General features: G+C 37.4%; 2 protein-coding genes across 8 annotated transcripts in view; one reads left to right on the forward strand and one right to left on the reverse strand.

The window, feature by feature from the left end:
• The window catches only part of EXOC6B (exocyst complex component 6B), a 610,253-nt gene that overhangs the window by 15,656 nt on the left and 572,716 nt on the right, over positions 1-21,881 (forward strand). The gene's annotated exons all lie outside the window — the stretch shown is intronic.
• LOC113937166 (SRA stem-loop-interacting RNA-binding protein, mitochondrial) lies at positions 19,381-19,774 on the reverse strand. Its single transcript, XM_027620973.2, has one exon. It carries the CDS (start codon positions 19,771-19,773, stop codon positions 19,438-19,440), a length of 336 nt encoding a protein of 111 aa, XP_027476774.1. The 5' UTR covers position 19,774; the 3' UTR covers positions 19,381-19,437.

Below are 21,881 nucleotides of genomic sequence, written 5' to 3' on the forward strand. Positions count from 1 at the left end.
GAACTGCCAAACTTATTTTCCAAACTGTCTGTACCATTTTACATTCCCACCAGCAGTGTGTGAGGGTTCGAGTTTCTTCAGATCCTTGCTAGCATTTGGTATTGTCACTGTTGTATTTTAGTTATTCTGATAACATGTATAGTAATAGCTCATTGCGGTTGTAATTTGCATTTCCCTAATTGCTAATTATGTTGAACATATTTTCATATGCTTATTTGCCATATGTATATCCACTGTGTTGAATTACCTCTTCATGTCTTTTGCCCATTTTCTAATTAGATGTTTTTTTAATGTTGAGTTTTAGAGAATTCTTGATGTATTGTAGATACTAGTCTTTTGTTGATATGTGGTTTGCAGGTAGGTTTATTCCACTGTATAGCTTGTCTTTTTACTCTCTTAACAGGATCTTTTGCAGATCGGAAGTTTTTAATTTTGATGAGGTCTAATTGATCAATTTTTCCGTGTATGAATCATGCTTTTGGTGTCAATTCTAACACCTCTTTGCCTAGCCCTAGATCTTGAAGATTTTCTCCTGTTTTTTTTTCTATAAGTTTTATAGTTTTACTAAAATGTAACATCTATGATCCATTTTGAGTTAATTTTTGTAATTTTGTAATTTTTGTGTAAGGATTGAGACTTACTTCAAAGATATTGTTTTTGTCTATGGATGGCTAATTGCCCTAGTACCATTTATTGAAAAGGCTGTTTTTCCCCTACCGAGTAGCTTTTGCACCTTTGTCAGATTTCTTGGGGAGGGCACCTGGGTAGGTCAGTGGGTTAAGCATCTGACTCTTTTTTTTTTTTTAAAGATATATCTATTTTTAGAGAGAGAGAGAGAGAGAGAGAGACAGAGAGAGAGCATGTGTAAGAGGGGCAGAGGGAGAGGGAGACAGAATCCCAAGCGGACTCTGTGCTGAGCCCAGAGCCCAATGTAGGGCTTGATATCACAACCCATGAGATCATAACTTGAGCTGAAATCAAGAGTCTGCTGCTTAACTGACTGTACTGCCCAGGTGCCCCTTAGTGTCCCACTCTTGATTTCAGCTGAGGTCATGATTTCAAGGTCGTAAGATCAAGCCCTGCATGGAGCTCTGCTCTGGGCATAGAGCCTGCTTAAGATTCTCTCTCTCCCTCTCCCTCAACCCGCCCCACCCCCGACTCCTGCTTCTCTCTTTCTCTAAAACAACAACAAATTTCTTGGGCATTATTGGTGTGGGTCTGTTTCTAGGTTCTTTCTTTCGTGTTGATCTGTGTGTCTGTTCCTCTGTTAATATCAGTTTTGATTACTGTCTTGATATTGGGTAGACTAATTCCTCCCACTTTAATCTTTTTCAAAAGTTTTAGCTAATTTTTTTTTAAAATATTTTATTTATTTATTTGACAGAGAGAGAGAGAGAGAAAGAGAGCGCACAAGCAGGGGGAGTGGCAGAGGGAGAGGATTGAGCAGGGAGCCCAATGCAGGGCTCGATCCCAGCACCCTGGGATCATGACCTGAGCTGAGGGCAGATGCTTAACGACTGAGCCACCCAGGCACCCCAAGATTTTTTAGCTAATTTAGTTCCTTTGTTTTTCCATGTAAAATTTAGAATATTCTTGTCTATATCTACAAAAATATTTTGCTAAGATTTTGATAGGAATTAGATTAAGCCTCTACATCCTATTTTATAGAGAATTGGCATCTTTACTTCATGAGTCTTTCAGTCCATAAGCATGGAATGTCTCTCAATGTATTTAGCTTTCTTTAGGCTTCTTATCAGCATTATGTAGTGGTTAACATACAAAGCGAGTATGTGTTTTGTTAGAAAAGTGATTGTAAATGGTATTATATTTAAAATTTTGGTGTCATTGTGTTTGTTGCTAATATATAGACATATAATTATTTTTTTGTATGTTTATCTTGTATCTTTGTGACTGCTGAACTCACTGGTATAGGAGTTTTTTTTTGTAGATTCCTTGGAGTTTTCTATGTAGATAATAGTGTCATCTACAAATACGGACAGTTTTAGTTTTTTTTTTTTTTTTGATCTGTATGCCTATTCTTTCATTTTCTTTCACTGGTTAGAACTTCTAGAACTATGTTGAATAAGACTGGTGAAAGTGGACATCTTTGCCTTTTTCCTGATCTTAGAAAGCATTCAGGTTTTCCCCCAGTAAATATAGCATTTTAAGGTTTTTGCAGATGCTTTTTATGAAGTTGAGAAAGTTCCCTTCTATTCCTATTTTCTGAGAATTTTATCATAAAAGAATGTTGAATTTTGTCCAGTGCTTTTACTGCATTGATTATATGTTCATGTGATTTTTCATCTTTACCTTTGGTGGATTACATTGACTGATTTTTTTTTTTTTAAGACTTTTTTAGTTTATTTATTTGACAGAAACAGACACAGCTTGAGAGGGAACACAAGCAGGGGGAGTGGGAGAGGGAGAAGCAGGCTTCCCGCAGAGCAGGGAGCTGGATGCGGGGCTTGATCCCAGGACCCTGGGATCATGACCTGAGCCGAAGGCAGATGCTTAACGACTGAGCCACCCAGGTGTCCCTACATTGACTGATTTTTGAATATTGCATGAGCCTGCCTCCCTGAAATAAACCTAACTTTGTCATTGTGTATATTTCTTTCTTTCTTTTTTTTTTTTAAGATTTTATTTATTTGAGAAAGAGAGCATGAGCAGGGGGAGGGGCAGAGGGAGAGGGAGAGGCAGACTCCTCGCTGAGCAGGGAGCCTGATGTGGGGCTGGATCCCAGGATCCTGGGATCATGACCTGAGCTGAAGGCAGACACTTAACACTTAATTTGCCAGTACAGATCTTCCTTGACTTACGATGGGGTTATGTCCTGATAAAACCCCATCATAAATTGAAAATTCCATAAGTTGAAAATGCATTTAATACACCTAACCTACCTAACGTCATAGCTTAGGGAGCCTACCTTAAATATGCTCGGAAAACTTAACATTAGCTTACAGTTGGGCAATATCCTCACAGTCTATTTTATAATAAAGTATTGAATTTCTCATGTAATTTATTGAATACTCTTCTGTGAGAAACAGAATGGTTGTGTGGGTTCAGAGTGGTTGTAAATGTATTGGTTATTTATACTCCTGATTGCATGTCTGACTGGGAGCTGCACTCACTGCTTCTGCCCAGCACCCATGAGTGAGAATTGTACTACATATCACTAGCCTGCGAAAAGATCAAAATTCAAAATTTAAAGTATGGTTTCTACTGAATGTGTATTGTTTTGCACTGTTGAGTAAAGCTGAAAAAGTTTAAGTCAAACCATGGTAAGTTGGGAACTATCTATTTCTCAGGGATTTTGTGTTTATGAGGGCTATTGGTCTGTAGTTTGATTGATTGATTGATTGATTGTCTTCTGGTTTTGATGATAGGGCATACTAGCTTCCTAAAATTATTTGGGAAGTGTTTTCTCCCTCTTCTATTTTCTGGAAGAGATTTTAGAATCGATGTTAATTCTGCTTTAAACATTTTGTAGAATTCTCCAGTGAGACCATCTAGGGCTGAAGATTCCTTTTTTGGGATATTTTTAATTACAAATTGATTTTTCTTCATAGTTCTAGGACTGTATAAATTACTAGTTTGTATCGAGTGTATTGTGATAGTTTGTGATTTTCTAGGAATTGTTTATTTTATTTAAGTTGTTAAATTTATGTTAAAGAGTTCTCTTTTATTATCTTTTTGATGCTGCAAGGTGTGTGGTGATATCTCTGGTTTCATTCCTTGTATTGGTAATTTGTATCTTCTCTTTTTTTTCTTTGTTACATGTTTGTCAATTTATCTTTTCAAAAAACCAGATTTTTTCATTGATTTTTTTCTGTTTTTCTGTTTTTAATTTAATTGATTTCTGCCCTTGTCGTTATTATTTCCTTCCTGCTGCTTGTCTTTTAAACTTATTTTTACTCTTTAGGTTCTTGAAGTATAGGAGCTTAGATTACTGATGTGAGTCATCTCTGAAGTATGCATTTAAAGCTGTAAATTTCCTTCTCAGCATTGCTTTACCTGTGTCCCGTAAATTTTGGTATGTTGTATTTTCATTTTCATTCAGTTTATTGTATTTTTTGATTTCTCTTTAGACTTCCTGTTTGACCCATGAATTATTTAGAAGTGTGTTGTTTACTTTCCAAGGGTTTGAACATTTCCTGTTATCCTGTTATTATTGATTTATAGGTTGATTTCCATTTTGGTTGGAAAATATATTTTGTTTGATTTCAGTTCTTTTGAATTTGTTGGCTTTGTTTTATGGCCCACAGTATGGTATGTCTTGGTATGTATTCTGTGCACACTTTAAGAGAATGTGCATTCCTCTGCTGTTGGATAGAGTGTTTTACAAACATTCATTAGATCCCATTGGTTGGTGGTGTTACTATGTTCTATATCCTTGCTGATTTTTTGTCTATTTCTGTCAGTTGTTGAGAGGGATGTTGGTCTTTAAGTGTAGTTGTGGAATTGTTTGCCTCTCCTTTGAGATCTGTTATTTTTTCCCTCACATGTTTACCAGTTCTGTTGTTTGATATTTACACATTTAGGAGTGCTGTATCTTCTTAGTAGATTGAGCATTTCTTTTTTTTTCTTTTAAAGGTTTTATTTATTTGAGAGAGAGAGAGAGAGAGAGTGTGTGTGTGCACAAGTGAGCAGTGGGGGAGGAGCAGAGGGAGAGAGACAAGCCGACTCCACCCTGAGCTCAAAGCCCGACATGGAACTCAATCCCACGACCCTAAGATCATGACCTGAGCTGAAATCAAGAGTTAGACGCTTAACCGCCTGAGCCATCCAGGCACCACATTCTTACTGGATTGAGCATTTAATTATATAATGAACGTCTTTGCTATGAAGTCTACTTTATCTGATGATAATATAGTTATAATTAATGTTTGGATGATAAATTATTTTTCATCCTTTTATTTTTTTTTAAAGATTTTATTTATTTATTTGACAGAGAGAGACACAGTGAGAGAGGGAACACAGGCAGGGGAAGTGGGAGAGGGAGAAGCAGGCTTCCCGCTGAGCAGGGAGCCCGATGTGGGGCTCGATCCCAGGACCCGGGGATCACGACCCAAGCCAAAGGCAGACGCTTAATGACTGAGCCACCTAGGCGCCCCTCATCCTTTTATTTTTAACTGGCCTCTATCATTATATTTGAAGTGGTTTTCATATTGGTAGCATATAGTTGTATTGTGTTTTTTAATTCACTCTATCAGTTTCTGCCTGGTGTATTTAGAACATTTACATTTTATGTATTATTGATATGGTAAGGCTTAACTACTGTTTTATTTGTTGTTTTCTGTTTATTCTCTCCTTTTTTTCTCTGTTTTTCATGCCTTCCTTTGAGTTACTAGTGTTTTTGAGTATACCTTTTTGCATAGCTTTTTTTGTGGCTTCTCTAGGTGTTAACATTATTTATATATAACTTATCATAGTTTACTAGTGACATCGTGTTACCAGTTTAAGTGAAGTATAGAAAGCTTACCTCCCTTTATGTCCCTTTATTCTTCTTTATTTATAATATAATTCTCTTAAATATTTCCTCTACAAACATGTAGAACCACATCATTGTTTTAAATTTTGCTTCAAGCAGCAAACCTAATTTAGAAAACTTAACAGAAGTAAAGCCTATTGTATTTACCCATATTTTTGCTTACTGTGTTATTTTTCCTTTCTGATGTTCTGAGATTTTTTTTTAAAATCGTTTCCTTTCTGTTTAGAGCACTTCCTATAGACATTCTTTTGGAGTAGGCCTGCTGGCAACAAATTGTCTTTACATGAGAATGGCTTAGTTTTCCTTCACATGAAAATGTCTTGAGGATATTTCTGCTGGGTGTGTGTTTCTGGTTTGACAATTCTTTTATTTCAGCAAGCGTTGTGTGACTTTTTTCGGCCTCCATGGTTCTGATGAGAATTTGCTATCATTCAAGTTGTTTGTTCTCTATAGCAAAGATGTCATTTTTCTGTGGCTACTTACATTATTTTTTCTTTGTCTTTAGTTTTCAGGAGTTTATTACGATGTGTTTTGGTGTGGATTTCTTTGGGTTTCTTCTGTCTGGGATTCACTGAGCTTCTTGAGTCTGTTGGTATATGTCCCTTGCCAACTTGAGGTTTTTATCTATTATTTCTTCAAGTACTTTCTCACCCCACTTTCTTTCTATTCTCCTTCTGGGACTCTGGTGACACAAATATTAGATCTTTTGGTACAGTCCAACAGCCCCTGAGGCTCTGTTTGTTTCTTTCAGTTTTTTTTTTTTCCCCACATGTTCAGATAATATAATTTCTATTGTTCTGTGTTTTGGTTCACTAATTCTTTCCTCTGTTCCTTCCATTCTACTCTTGAGCCCATCCCCTGAGTTTTTATATTTGTTTTTGTATTTTTTAGTTCTAAACACTACATTTGGTTACATTTTCCTCTTTTTTTTTTTTTTTGCTGAAGCTTTCAATCCTTTTGTTTCAAGCATGTTCAGAATTATTTGTTGAAACATTTTTATCATGAGTGCCTTAAAATCTTCATCAGAGAATTCTAACATGTCAACTCGGTTTTGGCATCTAAAACCTTTTTCATTAGTCTGACAACTTCCTAGTTGTTGGTATGAAGAATGATTTTTAACTGAAGCTTGTACATTTTCATATTATGTTATGAGACTCTGGCTCTCATTTAAACCTACTTTTTTATCTGGTTTTCTTTGACACTACTGTGGCAGGAGAAGGTGTGGATTACTGCTTTGCTACTGCTAGGTAGAGGTGGATGCCCATGTTTCCCACGTGGCCTCTGTTGACACCTGAGAGGGGCTCCTAATTATTGCTAGAGATGGGAATTCTGGCTCCATACATGGTCTGTGCTGACACCGTGGTGTGGGAGAGAGGGTTGTAGCATCTGGTGATGAAGAAAGTCCCAGCTTCCTTCTTGGCCTTCTCTGACACCCTGACTGGGGTGTTGGGTGCTTTGTTATCACCTCGAGAAAGTGCAAGTCTAGACTCCTTCTCTGTTGTGCTGGTGTGCACGTGGCCACAGTTCTTTTCTGTGGTGTTTGTCTGGAATAGAACAGTGACAATGTGAACATTTTCTGTCTTGGTAGGCTACCCTTTTTGGCTAGGGAGAGCAGGCTTTTGTTGGGGTTTTGTTTTATTTGCACCTCTTTGTGTTTCTGGGTTGCCAGTCTATTTAGTATGAAGTTTGAGTTATGAGGCCAAAAAGAAAACCCAGGAAACTTAACACTGTTGTTCCTTTGGCCCTGAGGTTCCGAGCCAGTCTGTCTTTTCCTTCCCATCTTTCAGATTCTTTAATGTTTGTTTTATGTATAATGTCCGGAGTTTTTAGTTATGCTTAGTGGGAGGAATAGGAAAAACTAAGTTTGTTCCATCTTCCAGGATGGGAAAGTTCCATTATGTTTTTAAATTTTCAAATTATTTTTCTTTTTATAAATATGGTGTATATTTATTAGTAAGAATAAAATCAAGCAGTATAGAAGAGTATAAAGATGACACACATAAAACAGGCAAAAACCTGTTTCTGAGAACTGTCATTAACTTTAGGTAATCATCCTCCCAGATCAACATCACTTCACACAAATATACAAGCAGGAGGGTGAGTAGAAGAAAATAATTTTCATAATAAATTGGATATACTGTAATGCTATTTCTAAAGAAAGTATTAAATGTAATCTTAACTTGAAGAGGAAACTGAAATGCAGCTTAGACTGAATTTCAGGTAAATGTTTTTTTTTTTAATCACAAATGTTCATTTTTTAAGATCTCTTAAGAAGGTAAAAAGTGAGTTTCTATCTTTGTAATTAAAAAAACTCACATTCAGGGGCGCCTGGGTGGCTCAATTAATTAAGCATCAGACTTTGGCTCAGGTCATGATCCCGGAGTCCTGGGATCGAGTTTCACGTTGGGCTCCCTGCTCAGCGGGGAGTCTGTTTCTGCCCTTCCTCCTGCTTCTTCTCTCTCTTGTTCTCTCTCTCTCAAATAAATAAATAAAATCTTTAAAAAAAATTAAAAAACTCACATTCAATTTTAGGCAATATTAATTGATTTCCTACTGTGGAAGAAAAGGAAAATTAGTGCTTTTTCTTTTTTCAAAACAGTTTTATTGAGATATAATTCACATACCATAAAATTTACCCACTTAAAGTGTACAGTTCCATGGTTTTCAGTATGTTCTCAGGCTACATAATTTCTCCAGAGAAAAGTCCCCTTATACCTTGCCTAGGGTCAAGTATTTGGCTGCTGGAATACCCATTTATGGGGTGAATGTGTAAAGGTTTGACTGTTCTGTATTCAATCTTTGAATTAATCTGTTTTCAGTGCTTCTGCTATTCTCGGCATTCTGAATCCTGACCTTCTCCATGATTTATGGCTGGTACTAGGACTCCCTTTTGGATTTTATTCCTTTGGCAAATACTCTAGGCTCTTTTTTGTACTACCCTACTTCATCCTTACTGCTGTTTATCAGCTTTTGCGTTCCAGAAATTTGTTGCTGTTTCTTGTTAGCTGCAGGCCCTTTTCTTGTTCTTAGAGTAATGGGTTTGTACCTTTTCCTTTAATGGGGTCTCAGGAGGGAGGAAGATAAATGCACATGGTTGTCTCATCACAATGACATGGAAGCCTTGAAGCCAGAGTTACTCATGCTGGCTTGTTACATTGTAGGTTGAAGCCAGTATACAGTAAAGAGTAGATAGTTACTATATATATATATTTTTTAAGATTTTATTTATTTGAGAGAGAGAGAATGAGAGAGAGAGCAAGAGAGAGCATGAGAGAGGGGAGGGTCAGAGGGAGAAGCAGAGTCCCTGCTGGGCAGGGAGCCCGACTCAGGGCTTGACCCAGGAGACTCCAGGATCGTGACCTGAGCCGAAGGCAGTTGCTTAACCAACTGAGCCACCCAGGCGCCCTAGATTTTTTTTTTAAATGAAGGAAAACTCCGAGGATTTTCCATAGCCACCAACTGTCCTGCCCCATCTTCCATCCCCCATTTTTCAGTACTCTTCATACAGTGTGAGGACTTCTCCCATTTATGGGGCTCTCTCACTTTCTCCTCACTTTCCTCCCACATGTTTTCTCTCAGTCTCTCTCCCCTAGTTTGTATACAGCCTGTCATTTCTTACCTGGTCGGCTGCAGTTGTTTCTGTGCATGAGCCTCCCGTAGCAGCAATCTTGCGGACTCATTCATACACATGTCCCTCTTTGTATGTCTTCTTTTTCTTTCGTATTTTGTAAAAAGTATATTGGTTTACATGATTTGCCTTTACACTTTATTATTTTCTGTTTTATGTGAAATTACTTTATGTCATACTTGTGAGCCTGTGACATTTCCTAGCCGATTCATTTAACATTTCCTAGCCGATTCATTTAACATTTCCTTTTGTTAATTGAGTAACCTTTATATGCCAGGTACTTTATTTTTAAACTATAATGGCTTTTTATTTATTTATTTTTAAAAATTTTATTTATTTGACAGAGAGATACACAGCAAGAGAGGGAACACAAGCAGGGGGAGTGGGAGAGGGGGAAGCAGGCCCTCCACGGAGCAGGGAGCCCGATGCAGGGCTCGTTCCTAGGACCCTGCGATCATGACCTGAGCCGAAGGCAGACACTTAACGACTGAGCCACCCAGGCGCCCCAAACTATAATGGCTTTTAAATACTTCAAAGTTTTATAAGTTTATTGTAAAAAAAAAAAATTTAAAAGTATATGAGTATCATTCCTTCTCTTCCCTGCTCTAAAATCACCTCTTCAAAGCATTATTAATAGTTTGATGTATAATTTTTTAGACTTTTTCCCTGTGCTTATATAAGCATGTTTATATACATACATTCTTTTTTTAAATAATTAATTAATTAATTAATTTGACAGAGAGAGAGACAACACAAGCAGAGGGAGAGGGAGAAGCAGGCTCCTGCAGAGCAGAGAGCCTGACATGGGCTCAATCCCAGGACCCTGGGATCATGACTTGAGCTGAAGGTAGACACTTAACCAACTGTGCCACCCAGGCGCCCCTCACGTTCTTATGTACATATATAGTCATATAGTTTTCTTTTTCTTTTACTCTTTATTTATTTATTTATTTTTGAGAGAAAGACACATACCCACATGGAAGAGAAGGGGGTGGGACAGAGTATCAGGAAAAAGCTTTTTTTTTTTTTAAAGCTTATACAGTTTATTTTTTAAAATTTGTTTTATTTTTTTTTAAAGATTTTATTTATTTATTTGACAGAGAGAGACAGTGAGAGAGGGAACACAAGCAGGGGGAGTGGGAGAGAGAGAAGCAGACTCCCCGCTGAGCAGGGAGCCCAATGTGAGGCTCGATCCCAGGACCCTGGGATCATTACCTGAGCCAAAGGCAGACGCTTAACGACTGAGCCACCCAGGCGCCCCTATACAGTTTTTTTTAAAAAATATTTATTTATTTAAAGATTATGTGTACATGCGGGGGGGGGTGGGCAGAGAGAGGGAGAGAGAGTCTTTTTTTTTTAAGATTTTATTTATTTATTTGAGAGAGAGAGAGAATGAGAGATAGAAAGCAGGAGAGGGAAGAGGGTCAGAGGGAGAAGCAGACTCCCTGCTGAGCAGGAAGCCCGATGTGGGACTCGATCCCAGGACTCCAGGATCATGACCTGAGCCGAAGGCAGTTTCTTAACCAACTGAGCCACCCAGGTGCCCGAGGGAAAGAGAGTCTTAAGTAGATTCTGTGCTGAGCGCAGAGCCTCACATGGGCTTAAGACCCTGAGATCAAAACCTGAGCTGAAACTGAGAGTTGGATGCTTAACCTACTGGGCCTCTCAGGCATCCCTAAGCTTATACAATTTTACCCAGAGTCCTAAGCTGAATAAGGGCCAATAAAAGCCTCATGCAATTGATACTCTTTCTATTTCTTTCTTTTTTTTTTTTTTTAAAGATTTTATTTATTTATTTGAGAGAGCGAGAATGAGAGAGAGAGAGCACATGAGAGGGGGGAGGGTCAGAGGGAGAAGCAGACTCCCTGCTGAGCAGGGAGCCCGATGCGGGACTCGATCCCGGGACTCCAGGATCATGACCTGAGCCGAAGGCAGTCGCTTAACCAACTGAGCCACCCAGGCGCCCCTTATTTCTTATGATCAGTGTTAGAATAGCTGTGCGTCAAGTTTGCCTGCTCCATGAATGATGTTGACTGGAGAAGTCCAAGATTGCATTTATTGAGGATGATAGCATGTAGTGGTAATGGATTATTTAATAAGGTACTACTTTTTTTTGAGGACGAGCAAAATGTTATCCTTTAAAATAATGACTCAGGCTCTTCTCTCCACTCAGAAAAGACTATTCATGTGAAGTAGATAACTTGGCAAAGTGGTTCTTGAATAGTTCTGGAGGAAGAAAATCTTTCCAAGGGCTTTATTAGCTTGAACTTTTAAATCATTTATGTAGTATGGGAGCCTGTGACCAGAACTTAGAAAGTGGCCTCTTTTCAATATATGAAGTTCTGGCAGTTTAAAAAGCTGGGAAAACAGTCTCCCAAAGGTATACCAGCTTTAAACTGTCCTCGTCTTACTTACCAATTTTGGACAGCACGACCCAGAATTTGCCCTTGTTAACCAGACTTACTTTAAAAAGTCAGAATCTTATAATAAATTAATTCTAAACAAACAAACAAACCCCAAAAAACCAAAACCCTTCCACAAAGCCAAAAACTCAGGTGTCCTTTTTGTGGTTTTATTTCCCATGTCACTAAACAAAGTTGGTCAGGAGTTTTATTTTTGGCTCCTGGCAGTCTCTGACAGACTAGGAGGACAAGTCCATGTAACTTAGAATCAGATCTAAATTACAACAGTTTGTTGATGGGAGAAGCAGAGAGAAATTTCTTAAGTTACTTGAAGCAGAGTTGTAAAGGTTTCATTTCATTACAAGCAGTTACTAGAAAGACTTTGAAATTCCTCGATCCTCCTTATTTTCCTAAGTTAGCTAGTCTACTAGAGGCGATCATGCGTGGAGATTGCCTCTAGAATAGTCTTTTTTTTTTAATTTTAATTTTTAAGAACAGCTCTTTTTAAGAGTTAAATGAAGGAGAGATGATCATATATCTGGTCCAGAGGTGAAGAAGGGCTGCAAATCCAGGTTGCTGTATATCTGAGCAGATTTATTTCTGGTGCTACCATTTTGCATTATTGGGTTCTGTTCATCAAATACAAATTTTAAGGAATCTTTCATTCAAATCAGTATGTTGTCACTAAAATAATTATTTGCTAGTCATCACACTACTCATTTCTCAGTGGCTCTAGGATGGGCTGCATCAGACTGCTGTGTATTGTAGTGTTCTTGCTCTCAGAGTTATAACAGACAAAATAGGCAGCCAAACCTTTTGAAAACAAGTAAGTAAAAAGTTGACTCAAGCAAATGAAGAGAATGAGTCCAGCAAAATTCTCAAACTAGTTTGTTTTCCTATATATTAGAATTCAGAGTCAAAGCAGCCTCATCCTGTTTGATGGAAAGTCAGAGAACAACCTGCTGTTCTTTATCTGCTTGAAGTTGGAGCCCCGGAGCTGGATATAGTTATATCATTAAGTACTTGGAAAGAGTAGGGTATAAGTTATTTACATAGCTGGGAGGCTCCCGTCAGCCTAACCTCTGTGAACTTCATATGGTCTGATGTCTTAAAGACTTCTAATTCACTATGGACGTTCATGTATGTCCTGAATTAGGTTAATTCTTAAGTATGGTTGCTTTGCTCAGTTGTGAAGGTTGTATAGTGCATATCTGGGCCGTATTCAAGGTGGTGCCATTCATAGCATAGATAAGGTAGATTTATATATTCATTAGGGGCAATTTTCCAGCAGATGGCAGGCAGGTATCTTTAAGAGGGGAAAGATACTATATGAATAAGTGTAGACCCCAAAACTGTAAATGAGAACTCTTTTTTAAATTGTATGTATAGATGCAATAATTTTAAGTGCATAATCCATATATTTATTCCTTGTTTCCTATATTTATTATTTCTCCCACATTTTCATTAATACTGACGGTGTTCCACCCCGCCCCCCCCCTTTAGGGAAATGAGCTCTTAAGGGGATTTGTATGAAAATGTTTGGGATTTTTATTTTTGATGTGTTTGTTCACAGTTTAGCAACTCTGAAGCCTCAGTACCGATGTTCCTACCATGTTGAGATGACCTAATGCTTGGATCCAGTTAATAGGTCCATTGTATGTTGAATAAACCTCACATCTTTGCCAGAGGTTTGGGTATTACTCAGTTGTGATTCTATCAGTATGTGCCAGCTGGGATTCCAAGTTCGTTTGTCATTTCTCAGAGTTTCCAAAAGGTTGCCCTGAGTAGCACCAGGCTTTTGATAGTATTCACCATGTGGTGCTTTTGTTTCTAAAGTTGGGTTTTGGAGTCTTGTTATTTGTTTCTTTTGCATCGAGATTAGTCACAGTTTTACTTCTGGTATTTCAGATGTGTTTTGAGGTCTGTGTCCCCAAAGTTAATCAGCAAGCAGGCTCTCCTGGTAGGGACATCACCTACACTTGTTTGGATTTATGTGGCATACAATAAAAAGAGGAGTCTGTTTATTTAAAAATTTTTTTAAAAAGATTTTGTCTATTTGTTTCAGAGAGCGAAAGAGAGCACAAGTGGGGGCAGAGGGAGAGGGAGAAGCAGGCTCCCCGCTGAGCAGGGAGCCCGATGTGGGGCTCAATCCCAGGACCCTAGGATCATGACCTGAGCCGAAGGCAGATGCTTAACTGAGCCACCCAGGTGCCCCCAAGAGGAATTTAAATTGGCCTTTCAGGTCACTAGGTTTTGAGTTCATCTTAATGGTTCTCAAACTGGAGCGTTGATCAGAGTCACCTGGATGACTCTAATACAGACTGTTGGCTCCATTCCTAGAGTTTCTAATTCTGTAGGTCTGGAGTGGGGCCTGAGAATTTGCTTTTCCAACTAATTTCAGGTGACAATTGATGCTGCTGGTTCAGGTACCACACTTTGAGGACCACTGCCCTAAGATAAGGTTGCCTTATTCTTTAAATTTACAGGTTCAGGTCTTTGAGAAAACGGTTAGAGTCTTAGAATTCTTTTTTTTTCCAAGATGGGAAGGTATTATTTTTCCTGATTTTGAAAATAATATATGTATAGGGTAAAAAATTCAAAACAAAGAAAGCTTAAAGATGAAAGTAAACATTACTTAAAATTCCATTGTCAATACAGTAAACCAGTTTTGATAAACTTCATTCCGGATGTTTTTGTATGCATTTATATAAATTTATAATCTCATTAAAAGATGGTTCATTTATACCTGATGTTTTGTAACCTACTTCTAAAATTCAACAATACGTAATAGACACAGATATATATCAAATTAGTATTCCGTTATATAGATTGCACAATTTATTAAACCACTGATAGTGGTAAATACATAGACTGTCTCCAATTTTCTAGCAGTCACAACTTCTTTTTTTTTTAATATTTTATTTATTTATTTGACAGAGACAGACACAGCAAGAGAGGGGGCATAAGCAGGGGCAGAGGGAGAGAGAGAACCAGACTCCCCGCTGAGCGAGGAGCCCGATGCGGGGCTCGATCCCAGGATTCCGGGATTGTGACCGGAGCCGAAGGCAGATGCTTAATGACTGAGCCACCCAGGTGCCCTACTCACAAGCTCTTACACTATATCTTTGTATGTATGTCTAATCATTTTATTGCGAATTCCAAAAAATGGTAGTGTTAGGTCAAAGGAGATAAACATTTAAAATTTTGATAAATAATACCAGCTTGCTTCCAGAAAAGGTAGTGCGAATTAACACTTTCGCTAACAATGTCTACATTTAATCCGGAAACTGAAATGATTTTTAACATAGCAACTTTCTTTAATCTTCTTATGTTAGAAACGTTAGAAAATGTTTTATCTAAGATGGACAAATCAAAATTCTAAAGTTCTGGGATGGAAAGTTATTAGCTCTATCCCTCAAGTTTCATCATAGTTCTGATAAGATTATTTAATCTTGGTGAGCCTCAACACACTTTCCCAGATACATCTTTAGATTCATGATGTAGAAAGGACCTCAGATGACAACTGTTATTTATCCTTCATTTAAGCTTTGTGAAAAGTTTCTGAAAAGGGCCTGTTGCAAGGTAGAAACGGTCAACATAGTGCTTTAGGAATCATCTGGTGACCAGTTAAACAACTAAAAAATATCCTGAAAACTTTAGGGTGTAAAAGGAAACCTTTAAAATAAAAGTCAAACCATCTTTTCCGTGATGTAAATTGTTTTTTCTTTTTTTTGCTGGTTGTTTTTATTTTTTGGCTATGTATTTCTATCAGTAAACAATGAGCACACTCACCCTCTTTAAGTGTATTTATTTATAAATTATATGCAAGTACTAAAATATATATTATAAAATATACACAGGAAAATAGGAATTTAAAAGGGTGAGATTAAGATATTGATAGTAAAGATGCTAATTTTCTTTCTGTACCTCATTAGAAACTGCCATTCTTTGCAGGGTTTATTTCTTATGCATCATTTTCTACAGAGAAAAGGAGCTTCCTAATTTGAGGCGTATACCTGAATTGAACTTTTATACTTATCACAGACCAAATACCTGTTTTGATAGTTTGTTCATGAGTGTTTTAAGGCATTTTATGTTTCTTTATCAACTTCTGAAAAACTTATTTGTAATCATCATATTGGAGGATGAGAAGGAAGAGGAGGGTATTATTTGTACCTTTAGGTAGTTGTTAAAATTCTATTTAAAATCATCGATAGAACGTATATTACTTTGACTTTATACCCAGTTCTGTTTAGAACCATAGAGTTTATAAAAGGTATAGTGGAAATCATTTTGTCTCATTTCTCTTTATTACCTAGATTTTGGTATAGTGTAGTGGTTAAGAGCCTAATCCTAGACTCTGGAGTTAGACTACTTCGATTCAGTTTCTGGCTCTGTTACCTATTCCCTATGTGATCTTTGGTGAGTTACTTTCCCTTTCTGTGCCTTACTTTCCTCATCTGTAGAATGGGGCTAATGAGAACATCTATCTTATGAGGTTCTTGTGAGAAATGATCTATCTTGTAGTCAGTGCTTTTACTAAATGTTTACTGTTATTACTACTATCCATTCATTATTGTGAAATTAACTTCCAAGTAATATAAAAAAGAAAATTAAAATTAAATTAGAACTTAACAACTTTAAAATTCTCTTAAAATCTACCATCAGGTATTTTGATATTTTATGATAAGCAGAATGGCATGTTTTTCTGGAGTCCTACTGCTTGGGTTTGAATCCTGGCTTTATTAGTTACTAGCTAAGTCACCTTGGTTGAATCAGCTTAGGTTTGCCTCTGGTTACTCATCATTTAAATGAATGATAATAATAGTGCCTATCCCATTAAGTTGTTATACAAATTAAATGGATTATTACATGTATAGTGCTTAGAAAAATGCCTGGGTGTTATGAATGATCAATAAAAACTATATATTTTATTCTCTACAGATACTGAAAAATAAAATGAAAAATTTTAATTGGTTAAATAAATTATTTAATAAAATATTTTCTTATTTTGGCTGTATTCATAATTTTTTTTAAAGATTTATTTGAGAGAGAGAGTGGGGGTGGGAGGGGCACAGGGAGAGGGAAAGAGAGTCTCAAGCAGACTCCATGCTGAGCATGCCTGACTTGGGGCTCGATCCCAAGACCCTGAGATCACACCTCAGCCGAAACCAAGAGTTGGATGCTCAATCGACTGTACCACCCAGGGCCTGGCTGTATTCATAATTTTTAATGTCTGTGTAGTATTCTATTATTTTGAGATACTGTGAACCTAAACAATAATTATCTTGCTTCTGTGTTAGAAATAAGGTGTTTTTTTTTTTGCCTGTCTCATTTCTTCAAAAAGAAAAGTTTATTCTTTCCATAAACATTAAAAAAATGCAGTTTTTTTGCATACATTTTGAAATTAAAATACAATTTTAAACTTTAATTTAGAACACATTCCAAACAATACTTTAGGCCAAATGACCACATAAAATAATACCTGGCAATAAATCCATTGCTATTATTATCTCATATTACTGTCAGCTTTTTCTTGTTTACCCAGTTACTTTTGTGTTACTGGGTTGTTGGTGAACTTTATAAGTACATGTACATGATATAGACCCCTCATCTACATATTTTCAGGAGTATCCTGGTGCTGCCAGTGTTCTCTATCTTTTGTGGTTCAGTATTTAAAATGTAAAAGTATATGTGATGAGAACTATTTTTTTTAGTTAGCGTTTGCTGAAATACTGGGATTTGTTATGGTTTATGGGAACCCCTGAGATCAAATATGTGAAAATGGCGAAGTGAGAAAATCTAAACTCAGTGATCACTGTATATATACTTCTTTTCTCCTTAACTGTTAAAACCTGCTTTGGTATATCATAAATGTGTGGTATTTAGGTATTTAGCAGTTTGGAGCTCCAAGTAATATATTTTGATTGGTGATTATAATATCTAGCACATTGCTATTTTAAGTCACCATGTTACAGATCTAAGTTTAACTTTTTAAAAAAATGTGTTCAATTTTCATACACTTTTTCAATTCAAATTTGAGTAAGGTTAATAGGAGTTTGTGAAAGCTTAAGAATTGTAAAAATCAGATATAATTATTTTTCTTTTCTCTCTGGAGTTACACAAAATGGATTTTCACCTTTTTATGCCTGTCTCTTAGAGCAAGTAAACGTTTGGACTAAATTTACTTTTACTGTCTCTAGAGATAATCTTGTTCATTTAATTGTTTGGTTTATAAACATTTCTTAAATATCTATCCTCTCAATTATATATAAAGATAAAATTAGGAAAACATGGCTTATCGGGAATTTCTTTGGCAGTTTGCTCAGATTCTTAAATTGAAAAATCATGTTTGAGTAATTTCTAGATAACGTCGGATGTTTTTCTTTTCAAGGAAAACAGCTATTCACAAAATATTAGAAGTATGGAAAGTGAAATTAGTCGTATCATTCTTTTTAGTGAGTGGTTAGTTTTTTTCTCTTGGGCGTGGGGATGGGGTGAAACAAAATTCTCCATATACTGATAATTATTGAAGCTGTATGATAGGTATATGGTGGGAGATTCAGTTAATCTGGCACTTAAATTAAATGAAATATTGTTTTGGCAGATATTTTGTTCCAGTTTAGTATTTCTAGAAAATATATAGGTCTAATTTGTGGTAAATTTTTTCTTTTTGATTTAGTATTTGATTCAGTTTGTGTTTTGGTAAAATTAATATTCAGTTCTAGGTTAATTGAATATTGAAATGGGAAAATAGATTACTAAAAACCAACATAGAAATAATATATTACTTATAATTAAGTATGCTTTTCTTTTTCTTTTTAAGACACAGAATATATTAAGATTTCTTCTAGCGTTTTCTACGTAATAAATTTTCCATTGTGGAAGATTTTAAACGTGCACAAAAGTAGAGAGACTAGTATAATAAATCCCCACTGTCTACTTACCATCTGTTTAGCTAATAAAGGAAGGGTGAAGGGGTTCTGACTTAATTTTGCTAGACTGTACAAATGTTCAGGGATGTAATTCAGGCCATCAACTTGAGGCCTTATTAGTTAATACATAATAAGTGATAAAAGGACTGTCCAGAGACATTTAAAACTTAATAAAAGCAGGGGTGGACTGTAGTATCCTTGAAGCTCATTTTAAACTCTGCATTTCATATTAGAGAGTAAATGAGGCCCAGAGAGGTGAGATGAATTGCTTGAGATCGTAAAATTTAGTTGGAGAGTTTGGATTTAAGCTAGATTCTCTAACCAAAATCTGGTGACTTTTCTCCTTAACTTTGTTGGCTGTACTTTGTGTGCTTTGAGTTTACAATAATTTTTCCTAGTGATGCTGTATTGGACTGATTGCTGGAGAGAGTCCTTAAATTTGTGTTTTTTTAGTTTTTTCCCTCTGATCCACCTTCAGCTTAGTCACTCCTCTTATTAAAAGATCCAAGTTCTAGGTCATTTCATCCTTACCCTGCTTTTGTATCCTTCTATGTAGAGACCTCTTATCTTTTTGTTAACTTCCCCTCTTCCCCCCCCGCCCCCCCCCCCCCCCCCCCCCCCCCCCCCCCCCCACTGGACTAAAAAACAGTGAGCAGTTCTTTATGTCTAGCTAGAGGATCTTCTTTTTCTGAGGAGTCAGTGAAAAAAGGGACATTTCTCTCAGGACCAGGCAGAAGTATAGCAAGAAACATACTTTATAAAGTATGTTTATCCCTTATCCCTTCAGAACCCTACCCTTGCTGAATAAGAGTACTGGACTAAACTACTTGGTTAGTATGGGAAAGGATGGTCCAAAGAAAATGACTGGAGTGGTCAGTGGTGCCATTGGCCTCAGGCATCATGATCCCAGTTTTGGGATTTGCCTTTTTTTTTTTTTTTTTTTTTTTTTAATTTTGTTTACTTTAATAGGTAGTAATAGTCTCAAAAATCTTTCTCTTCATCAGATGTTTGATCCCCTTGCAAAACTTTTGGTCTTTGAGCTTGAACATGGAGCTTTACTCCATCAAGAATATGATTTTCTTGTTGTAGTGCGTTCTGAAGTTCTTCTTCTGAAGAAAACTGAATCCAACCCATACCTCTGTGAAATCCAGTCTCTTTGTCAAAGGGTACAGTGCACTTTCGTACATGGCCAAACTGTGCAAAGTGTTCTCTCAGCTCACTCGAAGCCGCGGTCCAGGGAATTTTTCTGACAAAAGCCACGGGCCGGCTAACACTCGTACGCAGCGCCACAGCCCCCCTCACTGCTGAAGCCGCCATCTTTAGATCCTTGGGATTTCCCTTTGACTCTCACTTCACTTATGCTTCTTCTGTTTAAAGTGTCTTCCCTGGATTAGAAGTCCTCCCAGAAGTTTATCTACTTATTTATCTCCCCTCCTGAGGAGTATGGTAGCCTGAGGTGTATTTGCATAGAATGAATTATGCTCTTTTGGGAAGTTTACTTTGCAATGTAACTTTATTCCCTCTTGGTAAATTAGCTTCTCTTTTATGGGTGCTCTCGTCTTGTGGTCTAAGTGAAATGGCCTCAGGTTGAAAATTGAGCTACTTGTCTCCTGTGGCAATAGAGACCAGTGAGGATACCTGGGAGATCTCTTCTTCCAAATTGTGACTGTGTAGAGTGGCATATGGGTGGTGCCAGGTAAAGGGCCTATGTGTACTGCTAGTATCAAGATTTATTGGATGGAAGATTTTTTTGGGGGGTGGGGATTAAGGACTCTGAGCAGGTGCCAGGAGGGAGAGACACAGAAATGAGGGTGAGGAGAGAGATTCATTTGTTAAACAATAATTTAGTGCCTAATATGTGTTCAGGATAGAAAGATGAATAAAATATACTCCATGTTCTTAAAGAGCTCATCGTCTGGTGGGGAAGAGGATTACATCACATCTAATTATGATATTATATGGTAAGTGCATATATTTATAAGGATGGGCAGGCAAAATCTTTGAAAAAGAGGTACTTTTTGAGCTGGACCTGAGATAATGAATTTAAAACTTTTTTTTCTTTTTTAAAGATTTTATCCATTTATTTGACAGAGAGAGAGAGAGACAGTGAGAGAGGGAACACAAGCAGAGGGAGTGGGAGAGGGAGAGGGAGAAGCAGGCTTCCCGCTGAGCAGGGAGCCCAATGTGGGGCTCGACTGAGCCACCCAGGCACCCCTAAAACTGTACATTAATTGTCTATGGCTGATGTGACAAATTACCAGAAGTTTATTGGCTTAAAACAACACAATTTTCTTACTATATAGTTTTATAATTCAGAAGTCTGACATGAGTCTTACTGAGCTAAAATCGAGGTGTCAGTAGGACTGTGTTCCTTTCTGTACACTCTAGGGGAGTAATCTGTTTCCTTGCCTTTCCCTGCTTTTGGAGGCCATTTCCATTCCATGGCTTGTGGCTTCCTTCCTCCATATTGAAAGCCAGCAACCAAGCATCTCTCTGACCCTGTTTCCATCCTCATATCTTTTTCTCTTTTCACCCTTTTCCACTTTCAGAACACTTTATGATTACATTGGATCCATCTGGGTAATCCAGGTTAATCACCCTATCTCACAGCTGATTATCAACTTTAATTCCACTTTGCCATATAGCCTAATAAATATATTGACAAGTTCTAGGGATTAGCACATGGGCATCTTGCCGGGGTGGGGTCGGGGGACAGGCATTATTCTGCCTGCCACAGGAAAGAATAGTTTTTATGCCATTCTGCTGTTTAAAAACTTGGTTAGGGCAAAGAACTTGGTTAACTTATTTGGTTACAAAAAGAGATTCTTATTTTTTGGTGGTGGGGGCCCAGGATCAGGGTTCAAATGTGATGAAATGTATGATTCCTCTTACCAAAATAATGGTCACACAGAAATTCTGTAATAGTTTTGGGAGGGCTTCTTTTTTTTTTTTTAAATAAAGTTTTATTTATTTAAGTAATCTCAACACCCAGTGTGGGACTTGAACTCACAACCCTGAGATCAAGAGTCACTCACTCCCTGACTGAGCCAGCCAGATGCCCCTTGGGAGGGCTTCTTAAGGCCTAGCTTATAAGGCTTTTTCAGTCTAGCCCTAGCCTAGCCTCTAGCTCTCTTCTTTTCCTGGCCCGGTCTCCTGACCCCAGTAATCTGGTTTTCTAACCCAGTGCTTCTCAAACCTGACTGTACCATAGAAACATCTGTGAAATGGTATACAAAATTATGCGTCTAAGACTCTGCCCCTTTCCACCCAGGGTTGAGAATGTAGCCACACTGGGCTGTTATTCTTAGAGAATTTCATCTCTCTACTCTGCCCCCCCTTCACCTCCACTGTGTAAATTCTTCCTATTTCTTCACGGTCCAAGTGAGATGGCATCTCTTCTGTGATATTTTCCTGACTCAGTTCCT

This window comes from Zalophus californianus, chromosome 8, assembly GCF_009762305.2.
Source record: "Zalophus californianus isolate mZalCal1 chromosome 8, mZalCal1.pri.v2, whole genome shotgun sequence".
NCBI lineage: Eukaryota > Metazoa > Chordata > Mammalia > Carnivora > Otariidae > Zalophus > Zalophus californianus.